This window comes from Pipra filicauda, unplaced genomic scaffold, assembly GCF_003945595.2.
Source record: "Pipra filicauda isolate LSUMZ 115617 unplaced genomic scaffold, ASM394559v2 scaffold485_size447873_pilon, whole genome shotgun sequence".
Classification (NCBI taxonomy): domain Eukaryota; kingdom Metazoa; phylum Chordata; class Aves; order Passeriformes; family Pipridae; genus Pipra; species Pipra filicauda.
In genome coordinates this window covers 191,930-210,249 of record NW_024104626.1, presented here as the reverse complement: position 1 = coordinate 210,249, position 18,320 = coordinate 191,930, and the positions used below count along the sequence as shown (strand labels likewise).

The 18,320-nt window shown below is 36.6% G+C and overlaps 1 protein-coding gene across 1 annotated transcript in view; it reads left to right on the top strand.

Moving 5' to 3' along the window:
* NOL10 (nucleolar protein 10) overlaps positions 1 to 18,320 on the top strand; it is a 49,941-nt gene that overhangs the window by 10,851 nt on the left and 20,770 nt on the right. Inside the window, exons 11-13 of the mRNA XM_027713385.2 lie at positions 371 to 520; positions 2,828 to 2,894; positions 8,223 to 8,275. Of these exons, the coding sequence (XP_027569186.1) occupies positions 371 to 520; positions 2,828 to 2,894; positions 8,223 to 8,275 (270 nt within the window). The remainder of the gene's footprint in view (positions 1 to 370; positions 521 to 2,827; positions 2,895 to 8,222; positions 8,276 to 18,320) is intronic.

Below are 18,320 nucleotides of genomic sequence, written 5' to 3'. Positions count from 1 at the left end.
GAAAATTTAAATTGTGTAAGAACAGCACAAGAATCTGAAAGTGAAATATTAGTAATTTTTAAATACTGAGAGTCTTGAAAATGGTTCATTTTATTCCATAGAAATGAAAAAGTCTTTAAAAAGATGGTGAGGTCTTAAATTTGGTAATTTTTCTAGATTGAAGCATGCTGAGGTTAAAGCATATTGCCAGAATAAACTGACCTCACTTAATAAGTTGTTTCCAGAATTTAAAATTATTTATATAAATCCTCTCCATATATTTAAGTAACAAAATCTCAAGTTTAGTTAAATATTTAGTGAAGATCTGGTGGTTGTGACTTCTTCATGATCTTACAATATTATAAATTTAATCTATCTCTTATTTTTCAAGGTTTTATTATATGATCTCCGGTCTAGTAATCCATTAATAGTCAAAGATCACCACTATGGCCTGCCTATTAAATCAATTCAGTTTCAGCATCAGTTGGATTTAATTATCTCTGCAGATTCTCGAATCATAAAAATGTGGAATAAAGATACAGTAAGTGGTTTTAGGTTCTTGCATTCAGATTTTTTTATTTTTTACTTTATTTGGGTTTTTTGTTTGTTTGGTTGTTGTTTGGGGTTTTTTGTACAGTTTGAATAAGCTGAAGTTCAGTGTAGGAATTTGAGTTTTTAATGTGTCATAATTTACATACCATTTTGTCCTGTCTGACTACATCAACATCTGGGAAGTTATTCAACAGCCTGTCAGGTATAAAGATATGGTCTTAGGGCATTTTTAGCTGTTTGTACATGTCTGGCCAAGAGGCTTTCAGTAGAAGGATTTAAACATAAAAAGTAGTATCTTAGCCATTGCCCTGGTTTTTATATTTCTCCAAGTGTGCTTGAATACATCCAGTTACTGTTTTTCATTACAGAAAACATGTTCATTTCAATTCCCTGCTCAAAAAAGGGTTCATTTCAAAATCAGTTAGTTAATGGCCTGTTAAAATTAGGTGCTGCTTATTTTCACAGAAACCTATTTGGATACTGAAGCAGATACTATGCCTATATCCTAATAACATTAATATGTCTTATGCCATATTAATGGATTAAGTTGCAGTAGGCAAAGTCTTTATCCTTGCCTTTTGCACCTTTTAAGTGAAATTGAAATCTCTAATTTTCATAACACTTTCTTTCAGTATATTATGCTGTCATTTTTCTTATCTTTGGGTCAATGGAGCTTGCACAAAATATGTTATCCCAGAGATTCACACTAATACTGTTGTAACGTGGTTCGGTTTGAGGGGCTATATGTAGTCATTGTATTCCTTCTAAAAAACATGCTCCATGTATGCTTTTCTAACTTTATAGTGAAGCATATCAAGAGCAGTTGTAGTAGAGGCTTTTTTTCTGATTCTTTCAGGCAGTCATTTCAGTATTGTGTTGCTTCATGAACTTTCAGCAGCCTCTTATTTTTTCTGTGAGCACAAGCAGTATTTTGTAAGTTCCTCTGCAGTTAATTTTTATTGTTTGAAAGAGCAAATAAATTATTGATTATTATTTAAAACATCTGTAGGGGCCTCTCTCCATTTTTCCTAGGTATGTATATTTCTCTCGTTGAGAATGAAACAGTGTAAGGTTTGTCAGGTGGCCTCTGGTGGGAAAAGGGAGGGTTTCTTACTGCTGGAAGGCAAAGATAGCTTTGGACTCTTTCCTAGAGTATGTTCCAGCTGGCTCCACCTCTCCTAGATGCTGGTTCCTGACTATCTCTGGCTGGGAACCAACTGCAGAGGCAGACTTTGGGGTGGAGAGCATATGGCTTTGATACCAGAATAGCCCCATGCTGAGACGTGCCTTGGGGTGGGGAGCACGAGGCTTTTGTCTGCTGAGGCCGGGGTGGAGGAGGACTCTTCTTAATCATCAGGGAGAGACCAGAGGTGGGTGGGGTAACAGCTTGTAACTGGGAGGGAAAGGAAGGGCCCAGAAAGGTAGGTGGGATTGCTGCAGGGAAAGAAAAAAGAGGAACAGGATCAAAATTTGCTCTGTTCCTGTCCTTCGTTTAGAACCGTGTAGGCATGTACTCTCATGCTTCAGATTATGTGGCCCAGTTCTCAGAGACTCTTCCTTTGCTGGCTTATAAGAGCACCTGTATTTTGTCTGGGTTTTTCAGACTCTGTTCCAATTTTTATTATTTTGAAAATGTTGTTTCCTGCTTTTACCTCTTTCTTAAATAACCTTTATAGCTTCAGTTCTGATCTAAGCTAGATATCACTGGATGCTGTACTACTTTTATATTAAGACCTCTTTAATGCTGAGTTTATAAATTATAAATAAAGTGCTGAGCTATAATGCATTTCATGTAGACATTAGCAGGGTGGAAGAACTAAGCTCCAAATTCAGATTCCACTCCCAATCCGTTGTTTCAGCCAATCATAAAAGTAAAATGATTTAAAACTACCACATTCACAGCTGAATAAAGTGAGGGTTACACTGACAGTGTGCCAGGAGCTTAAAGACTTTAGCCCCCCCTTTTGTATAAAATAAAGTAAATCTGACATATATATTTTCAACACACAAGTGTGAGCTGAAAAATTAGAAGTGCCACTATACATTGCTGTATCTTCAATAACCAGTAGGCTGTGCTTCCTTGTAGGAGATTGGATCAGAGATAAAATACAATACTGAGTTCCTTGTGTTTTGTTCAGATGTTTAATAGCATTTTATTCTTCTGCAAAGTCTGTTCCATCTTCATTTCATCATGTTTCTTAGCTTCTATAATGGAAATTCTTAAATGTTTAGATTTACAGAGTATTATTATATTGTTTGGAATTCTTTATAATGCATTTTCTTCCTACAATTTCAGGGGAAAATATTTACTTCAATGGAGCCAGAACATGGTATCAATGATGTCTGCCTGTATCCAAATTCAGGTATGTTAAGTATATTAATGTCTTGTTAAGTTCGAAAGGAAAAACGTGTGTTAAGCCAAGCTGTGATCTTTTTTTCTGTTTAGGTTAGACTTAGATCTACTTTCCTCCTTATGACAGAGCTAGGAATAAAGGATTACTTGCCTGTTAGTGTCCTTGTTTCCTCTGCATCTGTATTATATCGGAGCCTCTTTGCAGTTAGAAGCTGCTGTGCTGTTAATTGAGTGATTGACCTCTTTTACTCTTTCAAATATCTCAAGTGATTAATTTCATAAGAATAGGAATTTTGGCCTATTGTCTAGGCTAAGTCCCAGATGAGTTAGAGCTTGCTTTCTAGAGCTAGGAAAAATCTCTTTACAGCAAGTTTAGAGATTTGATCTTTCCTTGATTTAGATACAGCACTTACTGTGCCCTCCCTTATGTTTAATAATTTGATTTTAAGTGTAGATTGCTAAATGCATAGATTTGCATTCTTTTTGTGACTGTTTCCAGATTTGTTGCATCTCATAATGTTACATTTAGAGATCAAAACTGAAGGTCACTTTTAGCCAAGGTTTCCGGGACCTATCTTACAAGTAAAAATATTTTACAAAGTGGTGGTTGTATGTGCATGTGTGCTTTGGTCGTACTTCAGATTGTAACTGGCCTTAATTTTCTTGCTCAATCTGAGTTGCTTTAGTTCTTAACTACTGTGTGACATGTACTTCCTTTTTAGAAAGCAGAACTGAAAAAAGATGAAATAAGTTAGGACCACTAGGATGGCACAGAGCAAAATTCTTGAAACAGAGAATGCCTGTGTTGCAAGCTCTGCTATTATCCTAATTTTAGAGAGAGGTAGCAGTGAAGACAGAGCGACTTGGACTTTGATTCATACTAGCAGCTCAAATTTAAGATTGTAGATAAGTGAGTTTGAGATTTCTAACAAGTTAAAACTTATCTTTGTCTTTTCTGCCAACTTCAGTTAAGAATGTGTTGGGTGGTTTGTTTTTTTTTTGGTTGGTTGGGTTTTTTTAGTTTTGTTTTTTTGTTTGTTTGTTTTCCTTTTTTTTTTTTTTTTGTAAGATGAGCACTTAAATACTGATCCCTGATGAGATGGTGGGAATTTTTGACCTTATGGAGCAGGGTACATGTTGTGTGACCTGGTTGTATGTATGAGTTCATGTGGGTGTATTTGAGAATAACTGCGTGGTAACAGGGTGGACTGTGCAACATGGACATAGACAAATCTGATCCCTCATCCATAGTGGCTACAGAGAGAGGTCATTGCAGGAAATTATCATCAGCAGTTCACCCAGGTTTCACCTTCAACGACCTTATTGGTTTGATCCAAAAGAGAACCCAGGAGCAAATTATCCATGCAGCATTGATGATGCAGAGCTCATCACAGGGAGCGAAACAGAAATAAGTTATTTGACAATGTAAAATCTTAGTGTAATTTAGGTTGGAAGGTATCTCTGGGAGTTGTGTATTTCCTACTCCAAGTGGGGCCAACTTAAAGTTAGATCCAGCTTTGAAGTCTGTCAGGTTGCTCAGGTCATAACCAGTCAAGTTTGAATATGTCAGGGATGGGCATTACCTCTGTGGTATGTGCACATGCCTCGTGTGCTTTTGCAGAAATGATTTTCGTGAGACTGCAGGAAGAATCTTGTAGTACAAACAATTGAATGCACATATCTCCCTAATGTAACTATTGGACATTGCTTTTCATGTGTCTGTGATTTAGACCTAGATTGTGCATTTCAGTCCTGTGTCCCACATCTCCTCTTTAACAAAGTTCTGCTTTTCTTACTGTTCCTTCGTCAGCCATGTCTATAGGGGGACTGGTTGATGGCTTTTTCTAAGAACTGTCATGGGATGAAAACTAGGTTGTATTTTATAGTCATATGGAGACAGAGGGGAAAAAAACTAGAACATGTTGCAGTAGAAATTGGGAGATTTAAGCTAAGGGGTGGTACTTTGCATGTTTGTCATAAATACTGTTGGACTAGAATTTAAGATGCTTAGAGCCACCTCATGCTCATTCAGAATTTAAAGAATAATAATGATTGAACATCTGAAAATAAGGAAATACTTTCAGTAAGATGAGCTTACAGTTGTGGAAAGTTGGAAATATAACATGATTTAAGTGTCAGTATGGCTTTGGCTCAGTGGTCTTATTGTTGCCCCAGCATTCTCAGAGCACTAGTGAATGCATGGCACAGGAAACCTAGGAAATCTTTGCCTAACTTGTGTTTTAACTCTTCATGTGACACTGCTGCTCAGAAAGCCCAAACCCCAGTCTCACCCTTATGACAGTTCTAACACTTCATTGTCACAATTATAAAAAAATTAAGAAAAAGTGAAACCACATTGCAACATAAACCGTTCTGAATTCTTTCTGAAACAATGAGTACATCAGTGGACAAAGGAAGTGTTACAGGTGTTTATCTGGACTTCTGTAAGGCTTTTGACACAGTCCTCCACAGATCAGAAGGACATGGATTTGATGGGCAGCTGTTCAGGGGATGAGGGGTTGGTTGGATAGTCTCATCCAGAAGGTGTAGTGGTGAACAGCTCAGTGTCCAGATGAGATCGGTGACAAGTAGTGTCCTTTAGGGGTCTGTGTTGGGACCAGTGTTCTGTAATATCTTCATCAGTGACACAGACAGTGGGATCGAGTGCACCCTCAACAGATTTGAGTGCTGCTTTTGACACACCTGAAGGATAGGAGGCCATCCAAGAGGACCTGGACAAGCTCGAGAATTGGGCCTTTGGGAACCTGAGGCAGTTTAATAAGTCCAAGTTTAAGGTGCTGCACTTGGGTCAGGGAAATGCCTCGTATCAACAGAGGTTGGGGGATGAATGGATCAAGAGCAGCCCTGCTGAGAAGGACTTGGGGGTGCTGGTGGATGAGAGGCTGGACATGAGCTGGCAATATGTGCTTGCAGCCCAGATAGCCAAACTTGTCCTGGGCTGCATCAAAAGCAGTGTGGGCAGCAGTGTTTCTGCCCCTCTACTCTGCTGTGGTGAGACCCCACGTAGGGTCCTTAGCACAGGAAGGACATGGACCTGTTGCAGCGAGTTCAGAGGCCACAAAAACAATCAGAGGACTTCTCCTGTGAAGAAGACAGGCTGAAAGAGTAGAGAGTTGGTGTTGTTCCGCCTGGAGAAGAGAAGGCTCTGCGGAGACCTTATTGTGGCCTTTCAGTATTCAAAAGGGGCTTATAATAAAGATGGGGACAAACTTTTTAGCAGGGCCTGTTACACTATGATAAATGGTTTTAAACTAAAAGGGAGAAGATTTAGACTAGATATAAGGAAGAAATTCTTTATAATGAGGGTGGTGAATCACTGGCAGAGGTTGCCCAGAGAGGTGGTGGATGCCCCATTCCTTGAAACTTTCAAGGTCAGGTTGGATGGCGCTCTGAGCAACCTGATCTAGTTGAAGATGTCCATGCTTGTTGCAGGGAGGAATTGGACTACATGACCTTTAAAGGTCCCTTCCAAACCAAACTGTTCTATCAATTATGGTAAACTGTAGATCAGTATACTGTGAATTTTTCGTTTTTTGGTGGGAGTTTTGTTGTAGTTGTGTTTTTTTAACTAAACTGTTTTACCAACCAGCTTCTATATTATTACCTTTCCCAGGGAGCAAACCCTTGTGTATATTTGACTGAACTACATGATGACAAACTTTAGTGGATCTTTTAATAGTGTTGAATATCTTTCTCTAACCACACATGCACAGAATGGGGCTAGGGGAAAAAAGGTTTACCACTTACTGAGTGGCCTTTAGTCAACTTCATTTAAGTTGCAGAATATAAATAAAATGTGACAGCATCTTCAGTTTGTAGAAGTCTGTGCCTCATTTGTTTCAATTCCAAAGTCTGGTTTTGTCCTCCTTTAATTATTAGTGGAAGACTCTCAAAGAGGAGGCTTTCCCTTTACTGTCATCTTTGAAGCACCTGCAGAATTAATTTCTGTCTTTATTTCTAGTGATTCATGTTCAGTCATTGGAGTAATGCTTTGTCTCATGAAATAGTAGTGAGCATGCTGTTAAGGGAGCATGTAACCTATATATATACACTATACTATTGTACTCTGTGTATAGTATTTATATATACTATAAATTCTTGCCTTTTCCTTAAATTGCCTGCAAACCTTTCCAGATATAGCTTTAGCCTCAGTTTGCTGACTAAGCTTTCACAAATATCTTGATTTGCCAGGAAAGCAAGACCCCTTTTTTCTGACATTTTAAGTCCAGCTGCATTGTGTATTTATAATAAAAGGATTAGGTAGGAAGGATTACTCCACCCATGTTAATTGCATTCCTCTAGTTGGGTGTAAATTATATTTCTACCCTCTGGGTGTGTAGTAATTGACCCAATTATTCATAGTCTCAGTGGCATATGTTACAGTTCTTTCAGATGAGAATGTTATCTAATTTGATGACTCTTCTTCATATTCAGTCTCTTGTATTACCTGGTGATCAGCTTGGAAAGATCTTCATTGGAAAGACAAAATTGAGATAAACATAAAAGTGTATGCCAAATATACTTATTACACTTTTATGTAGAAGGAAACTGAGAGTATTTCTGATTTGGAATTGACATGAAATCTTGTAGTAATAGGAGATTTTCCACAGATTTTAATATTTCTGCAGTAGTTTTTTTTTATATTCAAATTTATATTGTTTTATATTCAGTACTAAAAACCCTTATTCACTGTGTTTCTTGGGTATATTCAAAGATATTTCAAATTTTACATTTGCCCTAGTTGGCTAATATCAGTAATATTACTGCTTTTGAAGCCACAGTATCCCGTCTCTCATTTTGTGTTGAGAAGGTGCTGTTGCCTTGATTTCCCAAGATGAAATATGAATGAAGGTGTAAACCATGTTGTGATTTATGGCTTTGTTTAGACTGTGGGTGTATGTTTAAAAATAAAACAAAAACCCCAAACCCTCATGTATTAGTAATGCAAGTTTATGCCTAAGGTAGGTTTTAAGTGCAATACTAACTGGGTTTGCTCTAAACATTATGGAGTGAACTGTTTAAAATTGTTATGAAAATTGGCAGCCCACATTTGTGAGGGCTTAGTGTTGCTTGAAGTGGTGCTGAACAGTTAAGACAGAGGACGAAGGGGAATGAATATGTAGGAAATGAAGCTTTGTTGGTTATGCTGCTGTCAGACATTTCTTTCCATGATGTTTGATGCAACAATTCATTACAGATCTCAACTAATGTTCCATTGCAGGCCAAGAATATGTATTGTATTAGCTTTTTTTTTTTTTAAAAAAGTAGTGTTATCCTTTTATGACCAATATTTTTAAATGTGGAAATCTCTTTTTAGGAATGCTAATGACTGCCAATGAAGCCCCTAAAATGAATATCTATTATATACCAGTAAGTAATACAAATTGTTGCTGATATTGCTCTTTAAAGACACAGTTGTTTGGTGCCATTTAGGGATTTTTGTTGAAAAATTACTTCGGCAAATTCACATCTACATTCTCTGACCTGTCACAATAAAGTAAATTTAAGTTAACCATAATTTATTAATGTAACATATTGATTTGCTTAAAAAGCAGCCTGTAATTTGCCTTTTGCAACCAGTTCCAAAACTGACTAATGACCACAGAAAATTCTGGTGGAGCTTTACTGGAAAAAGTAGGGTTTTTGATAGCTGATTAGAAAAGAACTCCTAAATAGGAACTATGTTTTTCAAAATAATAATTTTGCTTTTTTGTGAAGTATTTCATTAGTGTCTTTAATACGTGGTATATACTGACACAGTCATAGCAGTAAATATTCTCTCTTCTGACTAAGAAATGCTATTGTGTGACTTCAAGTATTACTCTTGGCTGTAGCTTCTGGTCAATGCCCTACTTCGTTTGCAGCTTTTCACTGGATAAGCTCTTCACTTGAAAGGCTTAACTGTAGCTTTACCTATATATTATATCTCTGCAGATTGGGTTTAGGGAGACTTAACAGCAAGCCTTCTGGTGTTAGGGGATGGTACAGAAAATTACACCTGTGTTTCACTCTTGGTTTAGTTTCTACAGTGCATTCTCTAGGGGGTTTTTTGTCCTGGTAGAAGATAAATAATAGCATACCTATATAAATGTTACACAGAGAATAGCTGACCAGACTCTAAAAATACGTACACTTCTTCTTAAGTAATTTTTGCATTCTGGACAAACTGTAAAATTTATTAATATTGAAATATACATTTAACTGCATTTTAAATTAGCCAAAAAGTCTTCATTCAGATAATTGGTTTAAAATTAATTTAAATATAATTTTCTTTAGTTCATGTCTGGGTTGTCCTTTCGCCACCTCCACTATGTATGATCTTTCTTACATTTAAGATGGAGATTCATCAGTTTACACTTCTCCTTGTACAATAAACACTATATACCTGTTGTATATTCATGTCCAAACACAACAGTATACCCCTCTAAAAAATTCTACAGTCTGGTTATATTTACTTATATTATTAGATTTTTGCATTTAAAAAAAGGTAAAACTTTATACATGAGTTCAATGTGTGTCATTTATGTCAGGTTGTTCTTTGGATGTAAATTACCTATTTCTCTAATTCATCTCTAACCAACTTACATCTTGTTAACTGTTATCCAAAGCTGTTCCATGCTTTGGATAACAAAGGGGGACAAGAAGTATTTATGACAAAGTATTAGCTGTTGTTAGAAGCTGAACACTTTATTTGCTTGATCCTTTGTAAGATTGAGAGAGTAGCTCTCCAAGCATTTTTTTAATCTATCGTTACTTTAACTAATGGATTAGGGAAGACAAACTCCCATATTTTCAAAGTCTGAATTTTTAAAACTAGAATGGACTAGTTACTCAGTTTAAGTAATTCAGATGGAAAAAGCATTCCTTCTGTCACTAAAGGTAAGGTTCAGCTTCTCTCTGAAAATTGTGCACTGAGGTTTTTTTTAAATGCAGGTGTGAATGATACATGAACTCAACAGCTATAGTACATTAGAGGTGCATATCCAACTTCTCCAAAAAGTTATTTCATTGTCTTGATTGTCACCTCTGATGAACATTTGTTAGAACTTGTTCAAGCTAGTATTATTTTGAGCATTTTTGCACATATTGTAAATCAAAATGAAAAATACTTATTTTTTGCTCTCAAAAATCTCACTCTCGTAGAATCCTCCATGAATACTGAATTCATGTTTCTGGAGCCAGACAAGTAGTTTTTAGCTAAAAAAGAAAAGCATTCCGTGATCTCAGATCATACTGAGAGATGTTATTGCAAACATGAATACTGACTAATACTATCTAGTATTTTTGCAGCATGCAGGCTATTACAATGAAGATTATCATAAATCTTTCCTTAAACCATCTTCCTTTGTCACCATTCTCTGTTTATTGGTACCTGAGTCTGCCTAAACTTGTTTGGATCATACCTTTTCGTGAGTTTTACATTCACAGTGACACATGAGTATACAAATGGACCCAAATGATGAATATTAAAGCATAAATCCAAATAGGAGTTCATTTCTGTAATATTGTTGTGTACAAGAAAATTTAAAATTTAGTTCAAAAGCTGCTGTCCAGATTAAATTTTGGTTTTGGATAAGCTAAACTTCTCCAGTTTGTGTCAATGGCTTTGAGTTTGAAGGGTGCTAAAGATACCTTAAATACTGTCATGACTTTCTTAGTTGACAATCTGCAGTGCATTTCAAAATATTTAGTACTTATTTTAGAAAGTAGAAAAGTTAAATGTAGCGAGAAGGAGTTACTTTGAAATAGAGACAGAAATCTCACACTCTAGTCTGGCTTTTTTATCCTGTCTGCATTTTTACAGGCAAGACTGAAGGGGCTGGCATAGACAGTGCTGTATAATTGAAGGGTTTTTTACTGCATTTCCTAAAAATCAAGTATGTAGCTTTCTAAATCTGTTTTTGTTGGCAGTTTTGGGGTTTTTTAATCTACCTTTTAAATGAAGAAAATATAAAATGGGGCAGTTGTGTCAGCCTTAAACTGCTCCAGGGCATTTGTTATTAAGGGAAGCTCAATGTTATTAACATGTTCATGTTACAGTTTTATTCCTTGATCTTTTGGGCTAGTTATTTGAGCTGAGAGATGCACACCTGTCCTTTCTGTGTCAGTAGATTATTAATACATGGGGTTTTTTCCATCCTTGGAACACTTAGTAATTTCCCTGCACTGCCAAGATGAGTTTAGTTGAATGGGTCTTTGGAGCAAAACTTTAAAGAACCTGATCTCTTTTCATGGTCTCATTTTCTGGCCTTTTCTAAGAACTAGGATTCACATTTTTTTCAACAAGTAACTTAATTTTCTATTTGTTTATTTTGAGATAGACATGTATACAGTTAAAACTGTGTCCTCTGCCTTTGAGATGGTGACAAGAATTAAGTTATAAGTCTTCTTGAATTCCACAACAGAATAAATGCCTGGGGGAAATGTTACTATTGTAAAGGACATTTGTGTTTCTTGGAAGTAATTCTGTGTAAATAAAATCCATTTAATTGCCCTAGCCCCTCATTGCTCTGTAGTGCTAGTAATTATTCTCTTGTTTTAAATCTTCACTGGAACAGCTACAAGGAGTTGCCATGGCTCTATGGTCAAGGAGGATACTTAAGATCACAAATGTGTGGTGATGTGCTCTGTGTAAGAAAAATTCAGATGGGTGCAGACAGACCCAGCATCCTCTGTCCTTGATTGAAGTTGGCCAGACAGTGTAGGACTAATATACCCTGCCTCTCAGCAGGTTTTATTAGTGTGGGCACAGTGCTGTACTAACACAGCTACATGACTGCTGAACTAGAGCTGGCTTGTGTCCGGCCAGCTTGGAGTACGGTCTGACTGAGCTCATGTCTGACTGAATTATCCGTGTGCATGTGCCCATTTTCTCCATTGTTAATGCCAAGGCTGAATTTCCATTTCAAAACCAAAAAATTACTCTCTTGAACTTCAGGATTATAAAAGATTTGACAATGGGTATCATAATATTGTCTGTAAGTGAAATCGCATCAGCTTTTCCTGAAGAATTTTCATCAAGGTAGATATGACAGTTAAGACTAGGAATGTCTGAGAACACTGTGCATTTCTTGTAAAAAAATCACTGCAGTTGTTTCTTTTGTGTGCAAAACTTTTAGTAGAGGAAATAGAAGATTATTTTTTTGTTTACTAGAAAGGACAGGCAGGTTTGCTTTTAAATGGTAAGAAGATACCTCACATAGCTACACAGTGCAGAGCGTGAGCAAAAGCCAAATTGAATCTAACCGTTAAAATGAAATGTTTGTTTTACATAGGTAACATCTTGAGTGGCTTACCTTAGAGACTTTGTTTTGTTTTATATTTTGGGCTTTAATGAGGGCAAGTGCCTCTGACTGGAATTGGGCTGTTTGCCAATAGTTTAATAGCTAACTCGCAGTTTATGCAAACATTTGGAACCTACTTCATGCCAGCTGGCTTCCTGGTACATCACTTTGATGTGTGCCTTGGGAAGGTTGAAATGAAAGTTGTGTGTGCCTTGGGATAGTTTTTAGACTACTGACTCAGAAACATAAGTTGAGTCAATAGTGCAACCTCGTCCTGGCCAAAGAAGTGAAGAGAGGCAGAAGTTCCACTGACATATGGTGGTCCACTGGCCTGGGATCTAAGATGAGTCAAATTCTCTTTAGTTAGGGCTGTCAGCTTCCATGACATATAATGTTCTCTTTTCAGGTTGTACAGAAACCCCCCTACATGTCAGCTCCTGGATGGAAAACAAGAGGCATAGATGTTTCTCTGGGTGTTTACTATTGGTTACATGAACATGTCTGATCTTAGCACAGACATTGCAGATCAGTTCTGTCTCCTTTATTGGACTTGAAACTTTGGGCTACATTCTGAAACTGAAACTTGCTCTATTCATTAGCCTGTTAAAAGAAGAGAGCAATTAAGCATGTAATTAATTGAGTGTAATATTCTGTGTTCTAGATTTTTTTTGCTTTCCTGCAGTCTTGGCAGAACATTCCCTGTTGAGGCTAGAAGCAATGTACTTTTCGTGGAGCGAAGATATTAAGCTCTTTAAGAAAAAATAAATCCTGGAGCATCTCTGGCTTCTTTTCAGGTGTTTTTGGAAAATCATTTGATACCCCAGCACTCTTATAGTTCAGGGCTGCAGGAGTTATAAACTGGAAATGTTTCAAGAGCAGTATTTCTTGTCTACTCAATGATTGAGTTTCTACAAGAGTAGAAGGTGGTATACAATACCCACTTTGAATATATGGATCTCTTTATGGCTGGAAATATTATTAATTTTGTCCTCTTCAAATTGGGTGTCTTTTCAGTTAAACCAACTATTCCTGGTACTTCTTTCCTTTCATACATGATATTTCAACTAATTTCGTTTTTCTTTTTTTTTTTACATACTCTTCTAGCCTGGTTTAATTACTCTTTATCACCATCTTTTTGTTTTGAATATGCTTTAAAAATACTTATTCTTAAAAAAAATATAGATTTTTCCTTAGATTTAAGAAAAAAAAGTTTTGGAAAACCTTAGAAAAACTAGTTTTTCCTTAGTAATTAACCCTGAAATAACATAATCAGAGATTAAGGCAACAACTCCTACTAGCTTATATGTTTTCATTTAATGCACTGGATATTTGATGACACAAATCGGTAGAGGGAACTTGTGCTAAAGGAAATGTAAGCAAAGGCAGTTTCTTAGTACCTTAGTTCATCCCCTTTATTTCTTTCTTGATAATAGGTTGGAATAGTTTTGGAATGTAAATTAAGGGTGGACATGCTTTGGTTCAGTTGTGGGAGTCCAAAGTTACCTGCTTCTAACCCTGTTTGTGGCTGAATTGACCAGAGTTGTGTTCAGCTCACTCACAGACAGAAAAAGCATTTACCTGAAATGGATTAGTAGTTTCTGTCGTTCTGGTGACAGAATGTTCTCAGTGGTACAAGGGGTTATGACCATCAGATATCACTCTTTACAGTCTTGTCATTTTTCACTTTAAAATATGTGGGAGGTTTTTCATGTGTTGTACTCTCCACACTTACCTCTATGGTCGTAGCCTTTCAGAATAGTTTTATCACTCTAAGACTTATGTTCTCATCCTTTCATTATTTTAGGATCTACTGATTCTCTTTTTTTCCTCTCTTGGGTCCTTATATGATAGGAATAAAAATAGTGAAAAACACCTATCCAAATCTTGTACTTATGCCCTTAAAACAATGTTCTGTGTAGTCAGCTACCATTCAGATGGTTTGTGGGTGCTGTTAGAGTTACAGTGAGAGATCTTCTGAACTGACTTTTTGCTTCTGCATGGTAAAAGCTATGAAGGAAATGATGCAATTCTTTTTATATTTGTGTCTGGCGTTTTGACACCAATACAACAGATTTAGACTAGAGATACTAGAGTATGAGATTTTGATTTCTTTTAGGATGTTTTCGTGTCTTCTGAATGGCAGTATTGGGTCATTCTGCATTAGTGCTGCCTCAGATGTCTTGAAGATCTTATGTTGAGGCTCTGTTTTCTGGAAGACAGTTGTCAGAAGGCAGTTGTTCATCTCCTTCAGTACAGCCCTTACCTAATAAGTTTTAGGTAAAGTGCAAAGCAGCAATGAAACTGGTTTGTGCTAAGAGATCTTTTCTATCCTGAAACAAAATATAGTGTAGAAAAACTTTTCATTCCCTGGGGGAAAAAATATTGTAAAATAAAAATATGGTAGTTATGACGTAGAATGGAAAATGTTGGTCTTAACCTTAGTTTGCTCATTTTGAGAACTGAAATGACTGGAAAGCAGGGTTGTTATGAAGCAATGTATTACAATTGTGCTTTGGGGCTGTCAAGTGTCAAAATAAGAAACTTCCATTAATAAAGAGACACTTGAGGACATCTTTGGCCTCTGAGCTAATTATGAGTTTTGATATATCAGTCTTGTAGAACTGTGTTTTTCATCCAGAACAGTTTCACACAGAAAATCGTGCAAACAGTATAAAAAGAATGTCTGTTGAATGATACATTACCTATTTCACAGTATTTACAAGCATAGGAAAGAAGTTGTTTATCTTCGCAAGCAGAAATGCGAGCTTCCTTCTTTTAACCTAAACACTTTCAAACTGAAAAATAACATGCTGGACTTATTCCCAACAGAGGATATCCTCCATTTCCCATGTGCTGGCTGAGACACACTTATCACATGTATATAGAAGGAAAACACCAATGTGCAGTAATCCAGAAACAATTTTTGGTCTTCCTGTGAAACTTGTTTTAGAACAAGTGCTGATGATATAGTAGTTCAACATCATGTATAGACTGTGAAAGTGTATGAACTCTGTTCAGTGCTGTTATGGCTGATAGCACTTCTTCATTATTTTTTGAAGAGACAGCAGCATGTTGACTGTTAAGTCCATACTTTCTTATAGCTTACATCATACCCTTCACAGAGCACAGAAGAAAACTCTTAAAAGCAGAAGTTGTATGGAATTATATCAGGTTATTGCTCTGACAGTTGATAGAAGACTCACATGTTTTTTAGTGTTGCGACTGTTTCTTGAGCAATTGGTAGTAATGGATCTTCTGTTCTGTTTTAAGAAACAGATTTTGAGGGGGGAGTGCGCTCCTCTTTTTTTAAGCCTCGATTATCTGAAAGATACTTTATTTCTTAAGCTGCCCTGTTCTTTCCTGTGGGCCATCTATTTGCTTGATTTCTGAAAATTTAGAGGTGCAGCTGCCTAGCTTCAATCAGTGAAGAGAGAAGCAGTCACAGATACTGAAAAGATGTAGTTGCTAAAGGAAGTTTTGTACTGTTCTATAGTCTATTAGCATGTAATAAGAACTAGTGTCTTTATTAGCTTTTGAATCAGAAAAGGCAAAGCATGTGAGAATTTTCTCTGTGATAATGTCAACTAAGTCTTTATTATATTTGAAAGCAGAGGGTTATCTATATTGTCATCTTCTGTGCTGTACTCAGTAGTGAACCAAATGTGTTATGACTATTTTATGCAGAAATAGTAAGATTTATGGAGACTCAAGATTTCTATCACAGAAACCTGAGAGGTAAATAAAACATGTGAAAGCTTTCAAATATTTATTTGAAATATGTTTCCTACTCAAAATTATTTCATAAGCTATATAAAGTTTCTTCTCTCTAGCATTATGCTCTGTAAAGAGGTTGGTTTATGCTGAGCTTATCTTTGTTATCTGTCTGGAGCAGTTGCATGTTCCCAACAGGTAGTTCATTTTCCTTCCTTTTGTGTTTGTCTGGCAGTAGTTGTATAAACTCGCAGAGAAGTCTTCCTTCCAGGTTTGCAAAAAGCAATTAAGCTGCAATGGCAGGGAGTTAGTAGAAGCCCACACATTCCTAGATTTCCAGTAGTTTGTCAGTTAGGTAAGGTAGGCATACAGCTGGATTTGCCATTACCTTTACATCTGTAGCGTCCCTCAGATTTACCTAAAATATTGGTCATAATGAAGTACAGTACAGTCATTTAAACAAAACTTGAAGATAATTTATGCTGTAACATTCCTTGGCATCTGGCTTATACTATGAAATCCCTCTTCCCAGCCACTTAAAAACATGAGAGGCAAGATCCCACACAACGTGACAGTGGAGGAATTTTCCTGTCCCAGTGGAGAAATGGAGAAGGAGACTTGCTGAGACTTTACATTTCTGGCTTATTTTTGGTGGTTCTTACTTGTTAATTTAGTTTGCCATCAGAGGCTATTGTATATATACTGAAATTATTGCATGTGTTATTCTCATCTCTGTTAGTAGTGGAAGTTTTGTCCATTGATGGCCTATGCCCTTAGTATTGCAAGAAATGCCATTATGGTTTGAGAAACAAATTTCTGAAAGTTAGAAGCTGTTCTTTCCTTGTTTAAAAGAAAGGCCAAGGCAGTTATAAAGTTTCCCACTTTTCTGTCCCCCCTACAGTAACAATTGTAAATGCAAGGGGAGAGCTTGGTGAGGAATTTATTCTTTGAAGAGTATCGTGCTCAGGTGGGGTGTTTTTGTTAGCACTTAATCAGATGTGGTAGGGAATGGGAGGTGTGGATGGCCAAAGTAAAATGTGGTTCCTGCCTTCTGTTGTCAGCAAGGCCGATCAGCTGATCATACCTGATCTGGACCTTTTCCTTTTTTTTTCCCCATAGATAAAGAAACAGATGGTTAGCAAATGTTCATTGGTAAATAAAACCTGTGATGTGAGTCTCAGCTGAACTTATTTGCACAGTATTTAAGTAATTTACCTGTGTCTATTTTTACAGCAGATATGCTATAGAAACTGCTGTATTAGAATAAGAACAGACTTTCTGGAACTTTTGATTAATTTCTAGCTGATACTTTTGGGAAAGTGCTTAAAGCAGGTCATGCTTGTAACACGTGCTTTGAGAAGCCACTCTCCTTTTACCTTTTGAGCTTCATTTGATTAGTTGACTTCATGTGAAAATAATGGGTTCTTGTACTTCAAGTTTCAATCTGTTTTTCTGACCTCAAATTCTCAACTCCAATTGTCTAAAGATCTAAAATTTGCAGGGAGTTCGATAAATGAAAGATCCTTAGCAATACTGATGAAGTGTTTGGTTTATATATGTCAGCATGTCAGAACATGATAGGGACATTGGTGAAAGCATCAGACTTCTTACTCTAAAGGCCACAGCTGGTATGTCACAGATGACTTGAGAAGTGTCCCTTTTTTGTCCTGTCTTGTGAGGAAAAGAGCTATTTTGGTAATCTTCTTTACAATTTTAAGGAGTAACTTTATTTGCTGAGAAATTATTTGCCGTTCCTGTCTTGAGGGTGCTTTTTCCCAACATTATTAGAACTGGACCATTGTCTCCTTTGAAAGATGGTTACTTCAGCAAGAACATTCACAGTGAGAGCAGACTTGTGACTGGTTAACTGACTGTAATACCTGTCAGATCAGAGTATATGAGATTTAAAAAAAAAAAAAAGCCCCGCCACTATAAAGTTAAACTGCTTGAATTAGAAAAAGAGGTACTTACTATCTGATAACTACGAGGGCAGAAAGATTTAGTATCTCATTCCTAGAAGATGCATGCAAGTTCCTGAAGCAGTTTTTATTTAACACTGGGAAGACCTTAAAAGCAACGTTTCCTTTAACATGCTCTCTAAGGAGTAAAACTTCCAAATAGTTGATTTGGCAGCTTCCATAGTGCAGTGAAAGGTAGGAAAACCAACTACTCAACCACTCTGATTAATGAATCTGCCAAAAATGTCTGGATGTCCTGGAGTTAGGATGAGAGAAAGAGCCAATTCATTGTATAGTTCAGTGAAATTTATGAGTACGTGGGCTTAAAACCAACTGCAGTGCTGTTGTCAGCAGTATGCCGAAAAGAATGAATGTGCTATTTAATCTCCTTTGGTCATACCTGTATTCCAGTGAGCTACTTGATGTCTGTAAAAGCACCAAATCTATACCGTATGATGTAGG